Genomic DNA, 22,696 nt, shown 5'->3' with positions numbered 1-22,696 from the left:
TCTTTTTGATCTTGGGGAAAGATCAGACATTCCGTCTTTTGTCATTTAGTATGTCATTACTTGTAGTTTTCAGAAGGTCCCTTCTATTTCTAGTTTGTTGTTTTCTAAAATTATAAGGGGCATTGAATTTTGCCAAATGCTTTTTATGTGCCTATTTTGTCATATATATATATATACCATATATATATGTCATATATATATATATATATATATATACTTTTTAAAAAAATATTTTGTTTTAGTTGCAGGTGGACGCAATACCTTTATTTTATTTTTATGTGGTGCTGAGGATCAAACCCAGGACCTCACGCATGCTAGGTGAGCGCTCTACCACTGAGCCACAACCTCAACCCTATCCTGTATATTTTTGATTCATGTATTTTATTGATTAATTTTCAGATGTTAAACCAATCTTGGCATTTCTGATTTAAATCCCACTGGTGTGCTATATAAGTCTTTATTTATATATTGGTGGATTTAGTTTGCTAGTATCTTATTGAGGATTTTTGCCTTAATATTCATGAGAGATATTGATGTATGGTTTTCTTGTGATATTTTTGTCAAAAGTAGTTGAGAAGTGTTCCCCTCTTCTATTTTTTTTTTTTTTTTTTTGGAAGAGTTTATGAAGAATGTCTACATTCTTCTTAAAATCATTGGTATAATTGGCAAGTGAAGCCATCTGTCATCTTATAACTCTTTTTTTTACATTAATTGTTAGTTGCCGATAGACCTTATTTATATTTATTTATATGTGATGCTGAGAATCAAACCCGGTGCCTCATACATGCTAGGCAAGTACTCTATCACTGAGCTACAACCCCAGCTCCCTATAACTCTTAAACCATGTGTTGAGACAGGAAGTCCCTCACAAAGTGAAAGATAGATGGATGGATACACACATAACACACATCTTCAAAAGGGATTGATAATAGGTTGTTAGATCATATGAAAGGAAAAAATGCAAATTCCTTTTTTTTAATATTTAAGCAAAATTTTATGTATTGACCTCTTTAAAAATATTATATGGGTCAAAGTGGAGATAATTGTAAAAGTTCTTAGAAAACACTTATATCCTATGAAGAGGGAACAAAAAGAATTTTGGTTAGTATAACCAGCAAAGGAAAAGTCATGTTAATCCTTTAAAAACACTTAATAATGTGCTTCACCTAAAAAGGACTTTATCTCATGTAACTGCAACATTGCCATCCCCCCCTGAAGGAACCAATAATGATTCAGCAACATCATCAATGTAGAGTCCTTATTAAGTGTCTGCAGTTGTTGCCAAATGTCCTTCATGGCTGTTTTAGTCTTTCAGTTCATACTCAATACTGCATATGTTGAATTTGATTCTCTTTTTTTAACTTCTTTTAATGTAGAACCTCCACTCTTACCTATTAAAGGTTAATGATATTGACCTTTTTGAATAGTGTATTGTAGAATTCTTGTTAAGAGGGGGCCAAACTCTTTTCAGACAAATTCACACTCAGCTAATCCATTCATGAGGACTCTTCACACTGTTTCATTAGGGTTAGGCTTCCAGTATATGAGCTTTGGGGGATGCATTGACAGCCATCACACCTGTGCTTCATGTGTCATCCAGGAGACCATTGCCAATTCAACATCTTGAAGCTTTTCTCCTGTTTTCTTTTAACAATCTTACAGTTTTATCCCTTAATATCTTTAATCCATTTTACATTTTAAAAATTTCTTTAAAATTTCTTTAAAAATATTTATTTAAAATTTATTTATTTTTTTGCAGTGCTGGGGATCAAACCCAGGGCTTCATGCATACTAGGCAAGTGCTATATCACTGAGCTCCATCTCTAACCCTTTAATCAATTTTGAGCTAATTTTTGTATGTGATGCATAAGGGTCATTCTTTCCAGAACTACATTATTTTGATTATTTTAACTTTATAGTAAGTTTTGAAATCCAGGAAATTTGAGCCCTCTAACTTTGTTCTTCTGCAGAACAGTTCTCTGGGTGGCCTTGGACCAATCCTTTTCTCTTCTTTTTCTTGCTTTTAAATTCTTAAGAATAATTTTAGAATGTCAGAGAATGCAAGGTCCTGAGATTAGAGGTCTGACTGAAACAGTCTGGGCTTTTGTTCCTGTCTCTCTCAGGGAAGTAACATCTTGAGTTTGGGAGGAATTGCCCAGGACAGCCTGGACTTTATTCCTCCCTCCTCTGAAAGCAGAATGTCCTTTAGAGCTTTGCCATGTATCACATGGTCCTTGAAGAAAAGCTGCCTTTCGAAGTCAGCAGGTGGTCCACAATGGAGCACTTGAGCTTTCTTAAGCCTTGGGGGACTGCTGTCTCCAGTGGATCTGAGATTCCTTCTTCCTGTCCTTAAGTAATAAATCCTCTCTACTTGTATGTGTCCTGTCTCCCACAACTCAAGCAAATAGGTAACCAGTTTGTGGTGGACATAGCAATAGCCTTGGGTATAGTGGGCATAAGTGTATGAACTCTTTCTTCTGGAATAATGATGATCTTTGTTGTTCTCCATGCAGTGGATGCCTCTCTTGGGACTGGCAGTCAGAAATTTTGCTTCTCACTTCTTTTCAACGTTGTTTTGGCTATTTGGGGATCATTCCAGATTTCATTTGAATTCTAGGATGGATTTTTTTAATTTTCCAAAATATGACTTAGGGATTTTGTTAAGGATTTGGTTGAATCTATAGATTGCAGTGGATAGTATTGTCATTTTAACAATATTGAGCCTTTCAGTTCTTAAATATGTAATGTCTTTTCATTTATTTATATCTCTTTTATTTATATTAGCTATGCTTTGTAGTTTTCAGTGTGCTTGTCTTTTGTTTCCCCGGTTGAATTTGTTTCTAATTATTTTATTCCTTTTGATGTGTAAATAGAACTATTAATTTTCTTTTATTTATTTATTTTTATGTGGTGCTGAGGATCAAACCCAGTGCCTCACACATGCTAGGCAAGTGCTCCACCACTGAGCTACAACCCCAGCCTGGATCTATTAATTTTCTTTTGGATTGTTCATTGCTAGTATATTAGAATTGTGGCAGACTTTTATATGTTATTTTGTCTGCTGCAGTTTTTCTGAATTGATTTATGAGGTCTAACAATTTGTAGGGGGTTTGTATGTGTGTAGGCTTGTATAAGATCATGCCATCTACAAACAGATCATTTAACATTTTTCTTTCCCATTAGGAAACTTTTTTTTTTTTTTTTTCCCTAATTACTCTGGCTAGAACTTTTAGTACAATGTTCAGTAGAAGCAGTAAAAGCAGTCACCTTTGTCTTGATCCTGATCTTAGGGGGAAAGTTTCAGTTTTTCACCATTGAGTGTGATTTTCATGTGTTTTTTTCATATGTGGTCTTTATCATGTTGAGAAAGTTCCTTCCTTTTCCTTGTTTATTGAGTGCTGTCATCATGGAAGGTGTTGGATTTTGACATATACTTTCTCTGCATCAATAGAGATGACCAGTTCCCCCACTTGATTTTGTTCATGTAGTATATTATGTTACCTTGATTGATTTTCACATGCTGAACTATCCTTACATTCTGGGAATAGATCTCCATAGTCATAGTATATTAATGTACTGCTGAATTAGATTTACTAGTCTTGGTTGAGGATTTTTGCATGGGTAGAAATGAGCAACATTGATGTATGTTCCTTCCCATTCTGTCCCTTGGTATCTGTTTGGATTTGGTATCAGGCCTAATAGAATGAGTTAGGAGGTGTTTCTTTATTGTTTAGTATTTGGAGAAGTTTGAAAAGTTTGGTGTTAATTCTTTTTTAAATGTTTGGTAGATTTCACTAATGTAGCAGCTGTCTGTACCTGCACTTTTTTATGGGAAGGAACTTCGCTCTGTTTTAACTGATTGATTCTCCTTTAGTTGTAGGCCTATTCAGATTTTCTTTTTTTTTTTTTTTTTTTTTTTTTTTTTTTGGTACTGGGGACTGAACCCAGGGTTGCTTTTACTACTGAGCCACATCCCCATTCCTTTTTATTTTTTATTTTGAGATAGGGTCTTGCTTAGGACCTTGCTAAATTGTGGAGGCCAGGCTTGAATTTGTGATCCTCACACCTCGGCCTCTTGGGTTCCTGGGATTGTAGGTATGCACCACCATGCCTTACTTAAAACTTGATATCTTTACAGTCTTTGTTCTAAAAATCTATTACATAGGGAAATAGAATATTATAAGGAACAATTAAATGAGGTATTAGCTTATCTTTGGAAAACAGTAAAAAATGTTGCTTCTTAAACTTTGACAGAAAAGATAGCTTTCAAGCTGTGGATAGTGAGTGTTGCATACCTGTAATCTCAATTACTTGGGAGGCTGAGGCAGGAGGATCATAAGTTTGAGACCAGCCTGGGCAACTTAGACCCTGTCTCAAAAAAGGCAGGAAGCTGGGGCAAGGGATTGTAGCTCAGTGGTAGAGCACTTGCCTAGCATGTGCAAGGCCTTGGTTTAATCTTCAGCATGGCAAAAAAAAATAAAATAAAAAAGAAAGAAAGAAAGAAAAGAAAAATATAGCTTTAAAACTTTATTGTTGAAATATGTAGGGACTGTGTATACAAAATAAATAGAGAGCATACAATTTGAAAAACATGAAAAAGCCATAATATAGTTAATGCAAAAATTAATTCTAATAGTTTAGAACTTCTGAAGTATGAAAATTGATTACTGAGTGTAAAGCCTTGAGAGTGGTGCCAGGGTCTGCTCAGCTGAAACCTGAGGACTGGCTTCAATATTTTATCAGTATTTTAGCATCTTTTCAGATAAAGAATGAACAATAAAGAATGACTGTTGTTAGCCTTACTCATTCTACGTGAGCACGTTTTATGGAGGGCCTTGTTTGGAATTGTTTCCTGTTTAAGGGGTCATTTGAGCCCCCAGATTATCCGCATACCTAGGCTGCTTTTCCTATCATCAGTGTCCAATGACTTCTCATTAGCACTGTGCATAAATTAAGTGCAAACCAACACCTTGCTCCTTTGGCCTCCAGAGGGCTGCATTGTCTTGCAGACTGGATGGCCAAGGACATTTGTCTCTGGGTCAGTATCCAGTTTGTTTAAAGACAGGTTTTTCTCCCTTGGATGAAAACAGGATTTTGCTTCACCTGGTAGCAGTCTTTATGTTTGAATTTTAAATTAAGTTTTATAGCATTAAAACTATTATGATTCTACTCATTTCAATTTTAAAAAGAAAAGAACCAAAAGAAACCAAGTATTCCTCTTTAGCTAATTTTGCAATTAACTGCTGAATGCTGGTTTTCAGCATTGATGTGCAAACATTTTATACATATGTGGAATCCTGAGGAGTATTAAGTAATTCAGTTTGGATGAAGAAGAAACTGAAGAGGACTTTAAACTACCCAGGTAAATAGTGTTTATTATTTATAATGAGCCACTTTGTTGTAAGGCATACACTTCAGTACCTCAGTAGGCCTAGAAGCCATCCTGAAACCAGTAGGGTTGCTGGTGACATAGAACTGGACTTCATGTTCCTGGTGGGGCCACCTCAGACCCCACCTGGGATATCTGGAAAGTCTTTCCCTTATTTTATCTTTCCCCTGGGTCTATGGAAGTATTATAAGGGAAGAGTATTCTCACTTCTCCCTCATGCATTGGCCTTAGGAAGCCTAAACAGATTCCTGGGGTTCATGTGCTATTCAGATGATTGCTTTTCTAAGGAAGGTGGAGGGAGAGGCAGATGGGCAGTGAGGCACTTTTGGAAATATAAGTGACATGACAAAATGGTCTGGGTACCCATGTGTGGGAACAGTTATTTTGGTGTTGATAATATTGGTGGTGATGTTACAATATGGAAAAAGGGTAAGCAGTAGTTTCTACCTGTGGGGGCCTGGTCTTCTCTGTAACCACCTCCTTAGCTCAGCAAGATGCTTTATTCATCCACGTTGCAGAAGCTGTGACTGACCTGGAGCCTGGGCTTTTGATCACTGGACAGGGGTCCTGAGGCCTTGTAGTGAGGCCTAGAAAAAGGACACTGGTTTCTTAGTTGTGGAAGCAGTGTTACCAGCTTTCCTATTTATGTAGAGCTCTCTTTTACAGGTCAAGGAGATTCCAGTGCTATGAAACACTGTCATCTGATCTGTGGCCTCTCTTCATCATGTGACCATTCCCTGAACTCCTTACTGCACACTGTTCTAGCTGTTATCATTAACACACACATGGCTGTGGTTCCAGGGAAATTGGATGCTCATGTTCTGGGACTTCAGGGAATTGGCCCGTGGCCAATCCATTTCCATATACATCTTGGCAACATTTATTAAGTACCTACTAGACACTGAAGAGCAGCATTCACATCATTTGATCAAACTCTGAAAAAAAAAAAGTGAAAAAGAATTGTTCAGCAGCAGCTTTTAGCTCTGAGAACCCTTGTCCTGCAAGCATCTGCTGTTACCATTCTTTTGAGGGGCCTTGAATCCCACTGCTATGCTCCACATCCCTGCCCAGCCCTATCCCCAGCAGCCTGACCCTCTGTTTTGGGAGCAGGCACTACACTGGCAGGTATACCCACAGCCAGCCACAGGTGGACAACCTGGCACCATGACTGTCCTGCCAGAGATGCCCAGGGGCTGTTCATCATCTGCACCAGGTTCAGGGTTGTCCAAGGATCCCTCCACTAAGAGAAGCTGTGAACTGAAAGAATTCTGGAAAGTATATTTCAGTGTAATTTATTTTGTGGGAAAAATTAAAATACACTGTGTGGTAATTTCACAAGAGGCAAGACAGATCTACCTACCTTTTTGGGGTCGCCCAACTTTGCTAGGGTACTGCTTTTTCAGAATGTGATAGGCAAGAGTAAAAATGTGCGGGTGTGGGTGTGTGGAGCGGGGAGAGCGCCACACCATTTAGCTTCTCTGGGAGGAAGAAAGCTGAACAAACACCTTAGTGATCACAGGCTCCATCCCAGTTAGGAGACAGTGACCAAACCAGATGCAAAGGCTACATCCCCCCACCCCCCACCCCATGCTTTACTCCCAACCTGGACAGTGATGCTTGTTTAATCTCTCAGTTGATTTTACAGAGTTTGGACAGACCAGAACTTGCCTGAGTGCAGACCGGTCACCAGCAGTCAGGGAATAACCTGAGCACAAGACCCCAGGGGAGAGCCTCCTAACAGGGGATGCTGGCTCCATGGAAATCGCCATCTGTGGGTGGAGGCGGGGTCCCTGGGAGAGTGCATGAGAGAGAAACAAAAATGCAAGCGTAGATATGTATCTTTACTCCTATCAGGGCCCTGTTTTATAGAGCCTGTGGAAATGTGGCTGTGGCTATAAGGGGACTGAATATACTGAGGTGCCTGCATCTCTCCTGAACTGCAAATCTCTGACAGCCCATCACTGTCTCTGTGTTCAGATGCCACAATCATCCTCTGCTTGAGAAGCCCAGGACCATCCCCTTAGATGACCCCTCTGCTGCAAAGTGTCCCTGTCACCCCGCAGAAGGTGACCCTGTCTGATGGCCACACCAACACGAGTGTGAGGCACTTGATCCCATGAATTTCACACTGACTTTATATTATCATGTACCGTTTTCTAATTTGTGGGGACAGGGGCTGGGGACACTGGCTCCATGTCAACTTCCACATCTTCCAAGAGCACTTGCTATGTTGTGTGTGGAACTAACACTGGTAATTCATTGATCACTGGGTTGAAATTAGTTTTTTAACACTTATGAGGGTTAAAATTTAAAAGGTAAGTTTTTTTTTGTTGTTTGTTTGTTTGGAGGAGGGTGCCAGCAATTGAACCCAGGGGCACTTAACCACTGAGCCACATCTCCAGCCCTTTTTTATATTTTTATTTAGAGACAGGGTCTTGGTGAGTTGCATAGAGCCTCACTAAGTTGCCAAGGCTGGCTTTGAACTCATGATCCTCCTGCCTCAGCCTTCCAAGCCACTGGGATTACAGGAATGTGCCACTGCTTCTGGCTAAAAAAAAAAGTTCTAAAAAGTGTATGTTGACAACAGCAGCCTCCTTTTCCTACACTCTACCTATACCTCTTCCTAGAGGCAACCACTTTAACTGTAGGTGTTTATCTTGGTATTTATGTCCACATTCCCAAGTATTCCTATGTAGTATTGCTTATGCCATTATCTTTTGTAATCTCTGGGCTTTTTGTTCAGTCCTTTTAATTGCCTTTCTTTTGTTCTCTCATGCTATCAAGGCTTTGATTCACTGGTCAATGTGTATTTTTACTCTTAGGACTGTATGATATTATCCTGCAGAACCAAGAAGTTGGCAGTGATTATGTTTCCATTCTTTTGCCAAGTTTGGTTTTATAGAGCATAAATGTTCTCTGGGTTTTTACTTATTTACTTTTTAATGTGCTTATCCTCATTTTTTTTTTCAAGTGCTCCATCAACTTTGTCACAAATCCATCAGATTCCTGTTACTTTCCAAATGTGACAGATCCATGATTCCAGCTGCCTGTTCTGCGTGGGTTTAGGATTGCCCTCCTCCAGCACAGTCTCTGTGGCTCAGCTGAGACCCAGATCCCAGAACCTGTGTCTTCCTCTGTTGAAAGTTAATTCCTCATTTGTTGAAGTCCATGTTCTGATAGCTTCTTGATTGGTTTGAACATCATCTTCCCTCAATATGGTCAACCTCCTTTCAGTCCTTGAATTTTCAGTCTTTCTGTGGATGGTAGGGTTGTTATGATGTCTGGTGCTGTGGGTATGGGCCTGCTCTTTCTCTCTGGATGTCTTTAGGGCTTGTTTGTTCTGGTGCTCTGAAATTTCATGAGAACGTGCTTAGTGTGGGTGTTTTTCATTTGGTGTTCCACACAATAGAATTTTACCACATGTTTGCTTGAAAAAATCTTGTGTTATTCCAATAATTTCCCCTTTCCTTCTCTTGGTTTTCTTTTCTGGACCTTTGAAGGTTGTGTAGAACTTTGGGGTGTTTTTTTGTTTGTTTGTTTGTTTTAGTTTTTTTTTTGTTGTTGTTGTTTTGAGGTGGTGGGGAGGTGAACTGGGGAGAAAAATTCTAGATAAAAGTACCTTAAGAGAACAGAGCCAGCCTATTTCAGAAAGCATTTTTCTGAACATTTTTCTTTGTTTTTGTTTTGTTTTTAAATATTAATTTTTAGTGGATTGTAGCTATATATAACAGTGGGGTTCATTTTGATATATTCATAGATGCCTATCACATAGTTTTCTCCATTTCAATCCCTGGTACTATCCCTTCCACCTTCCCCTCTCCCTCTTCCAGTCTCCTCCTTCTGCTTTATTGGCCTTCTTTCTATTTATTTATTTTTCAATTGCACATTATAGTTACATATAAAATCAGAATGCATTATGACATATTCATACATGCACATAACATACTTTAGTCAACTTTATTCCCCAGTTTTCCCCTTTGCTTCCCCTCTACCCTCACCCTTGGTCCCCTGCTTCTAGTCTACTATTCTCCCTTCTATTTTCACAAGGTCCCACTTTTTTATTCTTTTTTAAAAATTTCTAGCTTACATATATGAGAGAAAACATTTGACCTTTGACTTTCTGAGTCTGGTTTATTTCGCTCAGCTTGATATTCTCTAGTTTCCTCCATTTACCAGCAAATGCCATAATTTCATTCTTGTTTATGACTAAGTAGAACTCCATTGTGTATATCTACCACATTTTCTTTATCTGTTTGTCTATTGACAGGTGCCTAGACTAGTTCCATAGTTTAGCTATTGTGGATTGTGCTGCTGTAAATGTTGGTATGGTATCACTACAGAATGCTGATTTTAGATATTTGGGAAGAATACCAATGAGTGGGATCGCTGGCTTACATGGTGGTTCTGTTTCTGATCTTTTGAGGAATTTCCGTACTGCTTTCCAAACTGGTTGTTCTAATTTGCAGTCCTACCAACAATGTATGAATGTACCTTTTCCTCACATCCTTATCAGCAATTATTGTTACTTGTATTCTTGACAATTGTCATTATTCTGACTGTAGTGAGGTGAATCTCAGTATAGTTTTCATAGTAATATCTGAATATTAGTATAGTTTTAATTTGCATCTCCCTGATTGCCAGGGATATTGAATTTTTTTTTCTGTATTTGTTGGCCATTTGTAATTCTTCTTTTGAGAAATGTCTTTTTAGATCTTTAGCCCATTTATTAAGTGGATTATTATTTTTGTGTGTGTTAAGTTTTTGAGTTCTTTATGTATTCTGGTTATTAATATCCTGTTGGAAGAGTAGCTGGCAGAGATTTCTCTCATTCTGTAGGCTCTCTCTTCATGCTCTTGTTTCCTTTGCCATGCAGAAGGTTTTTAATTTAATGCTATTCCACTTTGATTCTTGGTTTTATTTGTTTTTTAATTTTTTTATAGTTATAGATGGACACAATGCCTTTGTTTCATTTATTTTTGTTTTTTTTAAATTTATTCTAATTCATTGTACACAAATGGGGTACAACTGTTGTTTCTCTGTACATGAAGTAGAATCACACTATATGTGTAATCATACATGTACATAAGATAATGATGTTTGTCTCATTCTGTTATTTTTCCTTCCCTCCACCCCTCCTACCCCTCTTTTCCCTCTATACAATCCATCCTTCCTCCATTCTTGCCTGCCTCCCACCCCCCGTTATGTATCATCATCCGTTTATCAGAGAGATCATTCGGCCTTTGCCTTTTGGGGATTGGCTTATCTCACTTAACATGATATTTTCCAGCTGCATCCATTTACCTGCAAAATGCCATCATTTTATTCTTCTTTATGGCTGAGTTATATTCCATTGTGTATATATATCACAGTCCATTCATCAGTTGAAGGGCATCTAGGTTGGTTCCACAACCTAGGTATTGTGAATTTGAGCAGCTATGAACATTGATGTGACTGCATCACTGTAGTATGCTGATTTTAAGTCCTTTGGGTATAGGCCAAGGAGTGGGATAACTGGGTCAAATGGTGGTTCCATTCCAAGGAATCTCCACACTGCTTTCCAGAGTGATTGCACTAATTTGCAACCCCACCAGCAATGTTTATTTTTAATATGGTGCTGAGGATTGAACTCAGTGCCTCACACATGCTAGGCAAGCACTCCACTATTGAGCTAAAACCCCAGCCCATTGGTCTTATTTCTTGAACTTTAAGATTTCCTATGTCTTTGATTAACTTTTAGTTGATTTTTGTGCAAGACCAAGGGTAGGGACCTAGTTTCATTCTTCTACATATTGCTTTTTGGTTTTTCTAGTACCATTTGTCAAACATACTATTCTTTCTTCCACTTAAGCTTTTGGCACCTTTGTCAAGGATCTCATGACTTTTCTTTGTTTTTATAAAATTATTTTTAACTTTTTAGTTTTTATAAAAAATGTATAGTATGTAATTTATTCTTAACCATTTTTCTTTTTCATTGGCATATTATAATTATACAAAATGGTGGAATTCATTGTTACATGTTTATATGTGCACATGATATAACAATATAATTTGGCCAATATCATTCCCCAGTATTTCCTTTCCTTTGCCTTCTGCTTCCCCCTAGTCCCTTTCCTCTTCTCCACTGATTTCCTTTGGATTTTCAAGAGATCTCCCACACATACGCCTTTCTTTGCCTTTTTTCTCTGTTGCTTCCACATATGAGAGAAAGTATATGACCTTTGACCTTCTGAGTTTGGCATATTTCACTCAACATAATGGCCACAAGTTCCATTCATTTTCCTGCAGATGACATAATTTTATTCTTCTTTATGACTGAATGGAACTCCATTGTGTATATATACCACATTTTCTTCATCTGTTCATCCTTTGATGGGCACCTAGACTGGTTCTCATAACCATTTTTAAGAAAACAGTTCAATAGTGTTAACTATATTCACATGATTGTGTAACACATCTCTAGGACTTTTTCATTCTCCCAGCTTTATTTGTTAAAACTGAGAAATAAAAATTGTGTATATTTACAATATATGAGAAGTAATACTTCAATAAATGTATATGTTGTGAAATTATTAAATCAAGCTATTAACGTATCCATAACCTCATACCCTTACCATTTTTTTTTTTTTGTGGTAAGAGCATTTAAGATTTACTCTTTTAGCTGTTTTTGAATATTCAATGCATTTTTACTAGCTGTAGTTACCATGTTGTATAGTAGATCCGCAAAACTTATTCATTGTGTCTTCACAAGTTTGTACACTTTGACCAACATCTCCACACACATCCCGACCCCAACCCTGGTGACCAGCACTCTTTCTGCTTCTGTGAGACAACTTTTTTAGAATTCACATATAAGTCTTTCTGTGCCTGGTTTATCTCACTTAATATAGTGTCTTCTAGGTTCATCCATGTTGTTGCAAGTGACAGGATTTTCTTTTTTTCAGACAGAGTGGCATACCTGTGCACATGTGTGTACATATATACCACATTTTCTTTATTCGGTCATCTGTTGATTGTCACTTAGATTGATTTCATATAGAACTTTTTCATCTTGCAAAACTGAAGCTCTATACACATCTACTAACTCCTGCCCATTTTCTCTCCTTCATCCTCCGGGCATCATCCTGCTACTGTGTATGTGTGTGTGTGATTTTGATTACTCTGAATACCTCATACAGTATTTATCCTTTGATGATGGCTTATATCACTTAGAATGGTATCCTCCAGGTTCATCTATGTCGTATCAGAATTTCCTTTCTTTTTGAGGTTAACTAGTATCCCATTGCATGGAAATGCCACGTTATCTGTCCTCTGTGTAAGGACAGTTGCTTCTACTTCTTGGTTATTGTGACTGGTGCTGCAGTGAACATGCAAGTGCAGATCTCTTTGAGACCCTGTTCATAAGTGGCATTGCTGGGTTATATGGTAATTCTACCTTTAGTTTTTTGAGCAACCTCTATTCTCTTTTTCATAGCAGCTGCATCATTTTACATTCTTACTATAAATGCTCAAGGGTTCTAATTTCTCCACATCTTCCTCTAGACTTGCTACTTTTTGGAGTTTTTGTTTTCTGGTAGTGAGATTGAACCCAGGAGCACTCTACCACGGAGCTATATCCTCAGCCCTTTTAATTTTTATTGTGAGAAAGGGTCTTGCTGAGTTGCTGAGACTGCTCAAACTTATGATCTTCCTTCTTTAGCCTTGCTGGGATTACAGGTGTGTGCCACCTACCTGGCTGTGTTAAGGGGCTATATTAATGGTGTGAGGTGGTATCTTATTGTATTTTTTGTAAGGAAAAATGCAACTTAGCTCCGGACCCGTGATGGCTCCAGCTCTTAAATCCAATGGAGCTGGCGCTCCATACACCCGGTCTAAGTTGCCGTCCAACAATAGCACCCAGAAATCCACAACGGACACAGGACCTCACGCAAATACTTTATTATGCGGACGACTAGCGCATCTGCTCCGGGGTTGGAAAGAAGGGAAAGAGAAAGATGGCATGGACACTTCTCCCAGATATTGGAATCTCCCCGGCTGGAAGGAACCAGTAGCGGAGGAGAAAACTTGCAAGCTGACTGATGAACCAATAGCTATTTAGGATGTTCAGACTGACAAGCTAGGATGTAACGCGGGAAGCAGGAAATGGCTGTAGCGTAGGCCGGAAATTCCTGCAATGTAAGGGGTGGGCAGAGCAGCTTTCAGACTGGTAAGTTAGGTTGTGGTGCAATGGAAGGGGCGGGAGATCAGCTTTGTATTACATTTTTAATGTATACTTCTCTAATAGAGATGTCGAGGGCCTTTTTTTCATATGTTCGTAGGTCATTTTTATATCTTCTTTGGAGAAAAGTCTATTTAAGTCTTTTCCACATTTTAATAACTGGAGTATTTGGTTTTTTCTTCAGTTGTAGGAGTTCTTTGTGTGTTTGTTTGTTAACCCCTTACCAGATATGTGATGTGCAAATATTATCTCTAATTCCATACAGCCTCACTGTGCAGATTCTGAAGTTTGATATTATTCCTTTTGTCCATTTTTGCTCTTGTTGCCCATGCTTTCAGTGTTATGTATAAGAAATCATCACCAAATCCAACATCATGAATCCTTTCCTTTTGTTTTCTTCTAGGGGTTTTGTAGTTTTAGTTCTTACTTTAAGTCTTGGATCCATTTTAAGTTAATTTTTTTTTTTTTTTTTTTGTACTGGGGATCGAATTCAGGGCCTTGTGCTTGTGAGGCAAGCACTCTACCAGATGAGCTATCTCCCCAGCCCCATTTTAAGTTAATTTTTTATTGTGGTATAAGATAAGGGTTAAGTCTGATTATTTTGTGTGTGTGGATCCAGTTTCTCTACAATGTTTGTTGAAAAGGAGACAGTCCTTTTCTTACTGTGTGGTTTTCACACTCTTGTTGAAGATCTTTTGACCGTGTGTGAGAGGGTTTTTGTCTGGGCTCCGTTGGTCTGTGTGCCTGTCTTTATGCTAGTACCATAATATTTTGATTGCTATAAGAAGACAGTTTTTAATGTCATCATTTTTTAAAATTTTTATTTGCTCATTGTTTCTACTTAATGGAAGGTTTCCTTGTACTTACCTTCTAATTCTGCCATTTAATTTTTTATGGCAACAGCAATATGTCAACACATAAGAATCTTCCCTTGGTCTCTAATCATTCCTATTGTCCAGCCGTCTGTTTTGTTTCATGAGTATAATGACTATCCTTTGTCTCTCTGTGGATATTATAGTTTTTCTCTATGTGTACACCTGTGGGGCTTATGTTAAACCTCATCTTTACTCTCCTCTGCTCTCCTGTGTGTTCTCTCCAACTGGCATCATTGGCAGATGGAGTATATGTGAGCTTTTGGAATTCTGGGCTTCCCATTTGGAACTTTTCCACCACTTCTGAGATCTACAATTTCATGGTGTTTAGAGTTTGTCACTAGACAAAACCTGTCACCTGAGCCATATTTGGGACTCCTGAATCTGGGACAGCCCCTTGTAGTGGCAGGGCTCCATGACCATGTTTCCAGATGAAAGAAGTCTACCTTTCGAGCCTTGGGGTTTTCCCATGCTTTCCTCGCCCACATTTCCAGCTGTCTCAACCACGAAGGTATGTCATGGGTATTTGAGACACTGGAGAAAGATATCCCCAAACCCAGTCCCAAGATGAGGAGAGGGCAGAGTCTGTAGAGTGTGTATGAATAGAGACAGTATCACCTCCTGTCCATCATTTTGAAAACCCAGCTGGAGGTTATCTAGGATGTGGGTTAGGAACTGTCCTAGCAAATTGTGATCAAAAGGTCTTTTAGAGTGACTTATAGACCTGCTGTACCTGGTTCATCTGCTTCCTTATGCCTGGCAAGGGCAAGATCTAGATTCATAGGGACAAGGGAAAGGATGGGAAAGGAGGGGAAATGATGAATGGCCATTCACTCAGTCTTGTGAAATTGAGCAAGGCAGGGTGTAACCCCACCCTCCACTCCACATCAGCAGCTCACAGGGACAGTGGGGCAGATTGGAAGTTTCCCTTCTCAGTTGGGTAGGTGGATGGGTTCACTATGACAACTGGTGCTTCATTGCTGGTGCAGAGTCTTTCCAGTGCTCTTTCACCTCCAGCCCTCATTCCTTCGTTCTGCATTACAGGGTCTGGAGTTCAGGGTCTGGAGTTCAGGCAGGTGTGTCCCAATGCTCAACTTGTCCTGTGCACCTGCACATTTGCTGGGTCTCAGTTTGTGAGATCTTTCCTCTGGAAAGGATCTCAAACTTATGTGTCTCCCTACCCTCATGGCTTGTCCTCTGCTCCAGCCTAGACCTTTTCCTATTGTTCTGGGAGCAGCAGCCTGGAGTTTCAAGGACTCCATTGTGCCAGTGACCTTGCTTGTGTATTGCTGTTACAGCATCATGTATTGTGGTTGCTTAACCAGGTTCGTAAAAATATAAATCCAAACTCTCAGGCATAAAAATGTAAATCCAAACATTTCTGACATTTGAGAAGTCTGGAGATTGTTACATTAAATTTTCTGCACCATTGTAGACTCTGAGAAGGGGTGCTGCCGAGGGCCTTTCCCAGGTACTCATCTGCCTTGTGGGCAAAAGGTCAGGGTGGGTATGGGGAGGATGAGAACCATGGTGGTCATACCTTCCTGGTCCAGGAGCTCCTCCCAGGACTGTGTTCCTTAGATGGTTATCTTAGTCTGTTTGTACTACTATAACACAGTTTCAAAGACTGGGACTTTTATAAATAACAGTTCTGAAGACTGTGAAGTCCCAAGATCACAACACTGCCAGGTTTGGTGTCTAGTGAGGGCTGTTCTTTGCTTCCAAGTGGCACCTTGTTGCTGCTTCCTCTGGAGGTAAGGAGCTTGTGTCCTCACATGGAAGAAGATCTGAGGGCAAAAGGGCCTGAGCTGGTTTCCGCCATTGCTTTTTTTAGGCACTAATCTGTTCGTGAGGCTTCATGGCTTAATCACTCCCTCCACGACCCCATCTCTTAATCCCACCACACTGGGGACTAAGATCATGCCCATTGAATGGGACACATTTAAACATAGCAGATGGCATCCTGGCTGCCTGGGGTTTTAGGTACTGTTTTGCATTTTTTTTTTTTTCCTACCATGCCTTAGGACCCTACTACACTTACCAACATGTTCCCCTCTTAGTGAAAACTCTTCCCAGAAAGGGTTTTCAGATGCTCATAGAGGAGCCGGGTGCTGGGGTGCAGCTCAGTGTAGAGCACTTGCCTCACATAGTGATACCTTGGTCTCCATCCCCAGCTGAGATAAAAACAAATGCTTATAGAGTATCTTAACCCACTGGTTCAAGGGTGGGGGCTGCCACAATGTCGGTGCCTGCCTGGACCAGAGGTGACCTGTGAGTTCTACTGACCTGCACCTGTGCCCCTGTTATTCAGCCTCCTGCTGGTGGATGGGAGACCCTGTTTTTTGAGCATGACCATGTTTGTTTAGCAAGGTCTGTGTCTGCAGCGCTCCATCAGTCCCCTTTGGGTGTGCTCAGCATTGTGCTGCACACACTGCTATAGCCCAAGGTTGTACCGTTCTTCCCAAGCACCAGCCCTGCTGCCTGATCTTCCAGTGGTCATGTATTTCTACTCATACAGCAACTAAAACATCTGTCTCTTGGAAATCTCAGTTCAACCTTAAAAATGTGAATTTGGCTGGGCACTCAGTGACTTGGGAGGCTGAGACAGGAGGACTTAAAATTTGAGGCTAGTCTCAGCAACTTAGTGAGGCCCTAATAACTTAGTAAGACCCTGTCTCAGAATAATAAATTAAAAGGACTGGGGATGTAGCTCAGTGGTAAAGTACCCATAGGTTTAATCCCCAGTACAAAAAAAAAAAAAAATATATATATATATATATATATATATATATATATCGGGCTGGGGAGATAGCTCAGTTGGTAGAGTGCTTGCCTTGCAAGCACAAGGCCCTGGGTTCAATCCCTAGCACTGCGGAAAAAAAAAAAAAAAATGAACCTGTGGTCCTGGGAGGAAATGAGGTAGGGGATGCCCCAGCCACTGTGGGTGATAAGGAAGGAGCTGCTCTTCTTGTCAAGTCTTGTGGCCTGCAGTCCCAGTCTTTCAGGTTATTTCTTTCTGTCTGTCTCTCCTTGCCCCATGGAGGGTGTGTGATGCTGGGGGCTGGGCCTTGCCATATAAAGTCTGCCATTCTGTGGGCATCTGGGGCCCCTCAGGCTACAGTTGGATACTCTCTTCTCTGTTTAGAAAAAGAGCTGCACCTCAGCAAGAACTTTGGATCCTCATTTTGTGTTGTTCTCCATGTACATAAAAAGCTGTGATACAAGGACAACTGAGAACTAAGACCACCCCCACCCCCACACCCCCATTGCCCACAGCTGGGAGAATTCTATTTTCTTTACCCCCTGATTTTTGGAAAACAGTGCAGCCATCTAATACTTCTTCAAACCCACCTGACCCTCCTGGGGTGGGTTAGTTGGAATTGCAGTTGGTTCACCCCTTTCAGGGCTCACAGGAGGAATAGGGAGGAATGAATGGGGATGTTTATTGCCCATGATTTTTTAAGACAAAACCTGGTTTGGTCTCATATCTTCCACTAAGAGAATATTTAGATATATTATGAGTCACCCATACATACAAGATCATGTATGGCATTTAAAATTTTTTTTTTTTAGTTGTTGATGGACCTTTTATTTTTTTAAATTTATTTATATGTGGTGTTGAGAATTGAACCCAGTGCTTCACACTTGCTAAGCAAGCGCTCTGCCACTGAACCACAACCCCAGCCACATGTATGGCATTTTTTTTTAAATGAAGAAGACATGGAAAGATCTCTGAGATCTTCAGTTAAAAGAACAAGTTGCAAAATAATATGTCCTTTGTCATGTGAAAATAACGTACTATGTGTGTTATGTATGCACAAACACATGACTGGCCTTATATATTAGAGGCTTGGAAATAGTAGCAAAGCCTATGCCCAAGCCATGATTTCCACTAGGAAGCAGGGTTGGGGTAGAGAGACAGGGTTTTTTGTTTTGTTTGTTTTTATTGTACATACTTCTAATTGTGTGAATTGATTACAACTAAATAGGAAGTAGGGGAAAATGGAGGAGATTTCAAAACAGGATTTGTCCACCATTCATGAAGACACCAGGTGGGGAGCACTGAAGAAGTATTACTGTGTTTAGCTTTGCCTGGGGTCAACTCCTTCCAGTCTGCACCCCATGTCCTCATTCCCTGCCTTTCAGATTCTGAATTGTGCCACTTGTCTTTCTTACTGTGTGTTCTTCTGTCAGTTTACTTGCAAATATAAACAGTTTTATGTAGTTCACGCTGAAAGTTTTTGTCTACCAAAGGGTAGAATATCTCAGGGAGGAAGACATAGTTTGAAAGATATTGACTTGGGAAAATTCAGTTTGCTTTCTTACAATTGTTGATGTTTTTCTGTCCATTTTCATTCTGGATGCTTCTTGTAGTGGGCTGAAACAGTTACAGGTGTTCCTTCTCTTTGCCATTTCCTAATATCTGTGTAATCCTATTTGACAAAGTAATAAATAATTTGGTTAGCAAGCAAGGTGTACCCACAGAGATTGTTGAACAGGTTGGTTACCATTCCACACTGCATGAGAGCTGAGATCATGAACTGGTTTATGTATTCAGGTGATAATCAGGCAAGAAGTGGCAATCGGCACTCCAAGAGTGGGAGAAAACAAACTTTATTTTACTCTGGAGGGCCCAGAGATCAGCACTCCAAATTCTGAGCTCCTCTTACCAGTTTTTCACAATATTTATGGGTTATCTAGTATCATAAATTTTCTAGTCTAAAATGATACATAATTGTGCACAAGGTTTCAAAAAACCACTATATGTGATTGTGTGTGTTTTCAAGCAGGAGACTGTTTCCTCTTACAAGGCCTGGGGTAGATCTCTAGCCTTGGGCCTGGAGCCTTCAAAGGGGCACTTTATACTTCAAAGGAAAGTGGTTAGATCCTAGGGAAAGTCCTGTACAATCCAAAAGGAAGGAGTGAATGGTGCTAATTAGGTTCCCTGAAAAACCGCTGGCAGAACGGGGAGGGGAACTCTCTCCCTTTCCCAGGCACTAATTTTTACAGTTTACTTCCTTAGTTTACTTTAGTTCTAGGTCTGGGTCAGTTGCCCACTACATTTTCAGTGTGGACACTGGCTAATTGTATACTTTTTACCAACAGGTGTTTAAGAGGTCAGAGGAGGCATTCACAGTGAAATATGATGAAAATTCTACTTTTCTGTTTTTTGAGACAAGGTCTCATTCTGTTGCCCAGACTGATCTTAAATTCCTGGACTCAAGCATCCTTCTGCCTCAACTTCCTCAGTGCTGGGATTACAGGGGTACCTCATCATGCCTGGCTTTAATGTTGATTTTTTTTTATGTCATTAGTTTTATTGTTTTTCCGACCAAGATGTTAAGCATGCAGAATTCCCATTGAAGGCTAAGTCGGAACATATTTCAGTCCTTCATTCAGTTCTGACTCAGATCTCCCTGCCCTTTGTGGGTGCAGGCAGGTAAACACCATCTGCATATTAAAATTATATAGCTATTAAGTTGGCATTTATTGTGCTATGCCTTACTAGTAAGAGATGTTGCTTTATCATTTCATATTTGTGAATGATCTGATTATTAATGAGTTTGACTTTGTTTCCTCATGTTTCCTCTTAAAGATTTTTCCCTTAGTTTTTGTGCCTAATGGATGAACCATATGAAATTGCCATTTTGTGGGTCAAAATGGTTAAAACTTTGATGGTTTTGTATGGTTCATCCTAATATCTTTAGGACCTTACTGTTTTACATATTTGTATATGCATATAGTATAACAACATTATTTGGTAAATATTATTCTACCCAGTATTTCCGCTTTTCCTCCCCTCCTCCTCTTCCTGGTCCCTTTCCTCAGTTCTGCTGATCTCCCTTTGGTTTTCATGATATTCTCTCCTCCCCGGCCTTTTACTTTTTCCTCTCTAGCTTCCACATATGAAAGAAAACATAGGACCCTTGATCTTCTGACTTTGGCTTAAACATAATGTTCTCAAATTCCATCCCTTGACTTGCAAATGACATGATTTCATTCTTCTTTTGACTAAATAAAACTCCATTGTGTATATGTATCACATTTTCTTTATCCCTGCATCCACTGGTGAATACTTATGGTTCCATAGTTTGGCTATTGTGAATTATAAACACACATGGGTATGCATGTATCACTATAGCATGATGACTTCAATTCTTTAGGTTAAATACCAGGATAAATATGTCATGTTCTCTTATAAGCACTTTAATGAAATTTGGTTAAGTTTTTACTACTAATTTTAGTATTTGTAAGTAAATACTTATATTTGTAAGGGAAAGACCTTGTATTTGTAAAGAAAAGCCACATTAGTGTATGTACACAGAAAATTGGAATGTACATTTGCCAAAATACTAATAATTTTTTAGGTGATAGAATTTTGGATATGTTTAGCATTTTTCCTTTTTCCTTTACCTTCGTTTCTCTTTCTTTTCCTCCTCTTCCTTCCCTTCCCTTCCTCTCTTCTGTTTTCTCTTCAAGACAGTCTTACTGTGTTGCCCAGGCTGGCCCCAAATTCCTGGGCTCAAGTGATGGTCTTGCCTCAGCTTTGCAAGGAGCTGAGACTACAGGTGCATGCCACAGAGCCCTGCATTTCCTGTTTTCTGTTTATTTTATAATAGATTTTTTTTTTTATACAACAAAGAGAGTCTTTTTCTTATGACTGATGACCAAAGCACTGGTCTTTCTATTCTGGGTAACTGCTTCTGACCTCTCTTACAAAGGTGGAGCTGGTTCCTCCCAGCTCCACTTGACCCTAACACAACTCCTGATGCCTGTTCGCACACACCAACTCTGTGACCTGTGTTTGTCCAACCATGTAGAAAAGATATGGGGTAGCAAGAAATTTGTCCTAACCTTTTTATTTTCCTCTGGTATGGCCAGCCTGCTATGGGATGGATGAAGAAGAGAACCACTATGTCTCACAGCTCAGGGAAGTCTACAACAGCTGTGACACTACTGGGACAGGATTTCTGGACCGAGAGGAGTTGACCCAACTGTGCCATAAGCTTCACCTGGAAAAGCAGCTGCCTGTCCTCCTGCAGACTCTTCTTGGAAGCAATCACTTCGCCAGGGTGGGTATTAGATTCCCTTCTCATGGAGAAGAGCACAGAATTCTATAGTTGGCTATTATGGGTATTTGGTAAATACAAGTTGAGGAAAGATACTTATCAAAGGAAAGTTATTAGCAAATGGAATGATGTTTTCCTTTTCTGCCAATTGTACATTTTAGGAAATTCTTTAGCACTACTATTTTTTTTTTTTTACTACCATAGTAACTTCCAGAGGTTTTTATGCTTTATTTATCCTGAAAAATATTTCAGTGGTTTGTCCTGGGAAATGGAGAAAGGTTTGGTAATGGGTTACAAACACACAGGATTGGATCTAGGAGCAACTCAGCTGGTAAATCATTCAGATATAACTTGAAACTATCTTAAGGGCAGATTGTCTTAAAAAATAAGCCAACTCAAAATTTATCAAACTACTAATGCAAAGAACAAATAATACCCCTGTTCAAGGTACCTGTAATTTCATCTAGGCCAGATAGAAATGGGAACTCTAGGAAATTCAGAGCTACCTAAACTGGTGATCTACATTGTAGACCACAACCTGCCCTGAGTATCAGAAACACTAAAAAGTACCCTGGACCTCCCTTCCTACTTCTTAGATGTGTTAATGATTAAAAAAAAATTTTTTTAAACCCCAGTACCAATTATGGTACTGGTCATCTTTGATGAAAGAACAGTTTTCCCACAGGATTCAATAAAACTATTTTCATTTTAAATGGAAAAAGAAAATCCAGTCTGCAAACTTTTCTGAATCATCTCTTGAGCAAAATCAAAACCAAAACCCCCTCATTTCTGGCCTGGAAAGAGTCCATGTAAATCCACTGCCTTGCTAAATCCCCACAGAAACCTGTGCTCTGTCAGCAGTGTGGTACTATTGCTCCCTTGTGAAGAATTACGTCAGCAAAACCAACCACACCCTTTCTGACTCTTTATTCTCTCTCTTTTAATAAACTTAAACATCAAATATGTTTCTCATAGTCAGTGTTCTAGCCCCTCTTGTGATAGCATCCAGAAGTTATATTTGGTACCTAGTTAAGCAAGTGGCACATTTGTAAAATATGAGCACTGGTTATTTAAATGATATAAACAATTGATCACAAAAATTTTTAATTTAAAAAAACCCAGTTGATCTGGTTTTCTTGGTGTTTTTGGA

General features: G+C 39.4%; 1 protein-coding gene across 7 annotated transcripts in view; it reads left to right on the top strand.

Annotated features, from left to right (window-relative positions):
* Positions 1-22,696, top strand: part of Ninl (ninein like) — a 126,091-nt gene that overhangs the window by 35,500 nt on the left and 67,895 nt on the right. For 6 of the 7 annotated variants that reach the window (XM_047539976.1, XM_047539979.1, XM_047539975.1 and 3 more), the window contains one exon: positions 21,359-21,549. In XM_047539976.1, the coding sequence (XP_047395932.1) occupies positions 21,370-21,549 (180 nt within the window). In that variant the 5' untranslated portion in view covers positions 21,359-21,369. Of the gene's footprint in view, positions 1-5,311; positions 5,363-21,358; positions 21,550-22,696 lie in introns of those variants that run through there. The other variant, XM_047539974.1, reaches the window with a different exon arrangement.

This window comes from Sciurus carolinensis, chromosome 2 (genome assembly GCF_902686445.1).
Source record: "Sciurus carolinensis chromosome 2, mSciCar1.2, whole genome shotgun sequence".
Lineage (NCBI taxonomy): Eukaryota > Metazoa > Chordata > Mammalia > Rodentia > Sciuridae > Sciurus > Sciurus carolinensis.
Note: the sequence above shows the minus strand (reverse complement) of the source record. Positions and strands in the feature narration are given on the sequence as shown.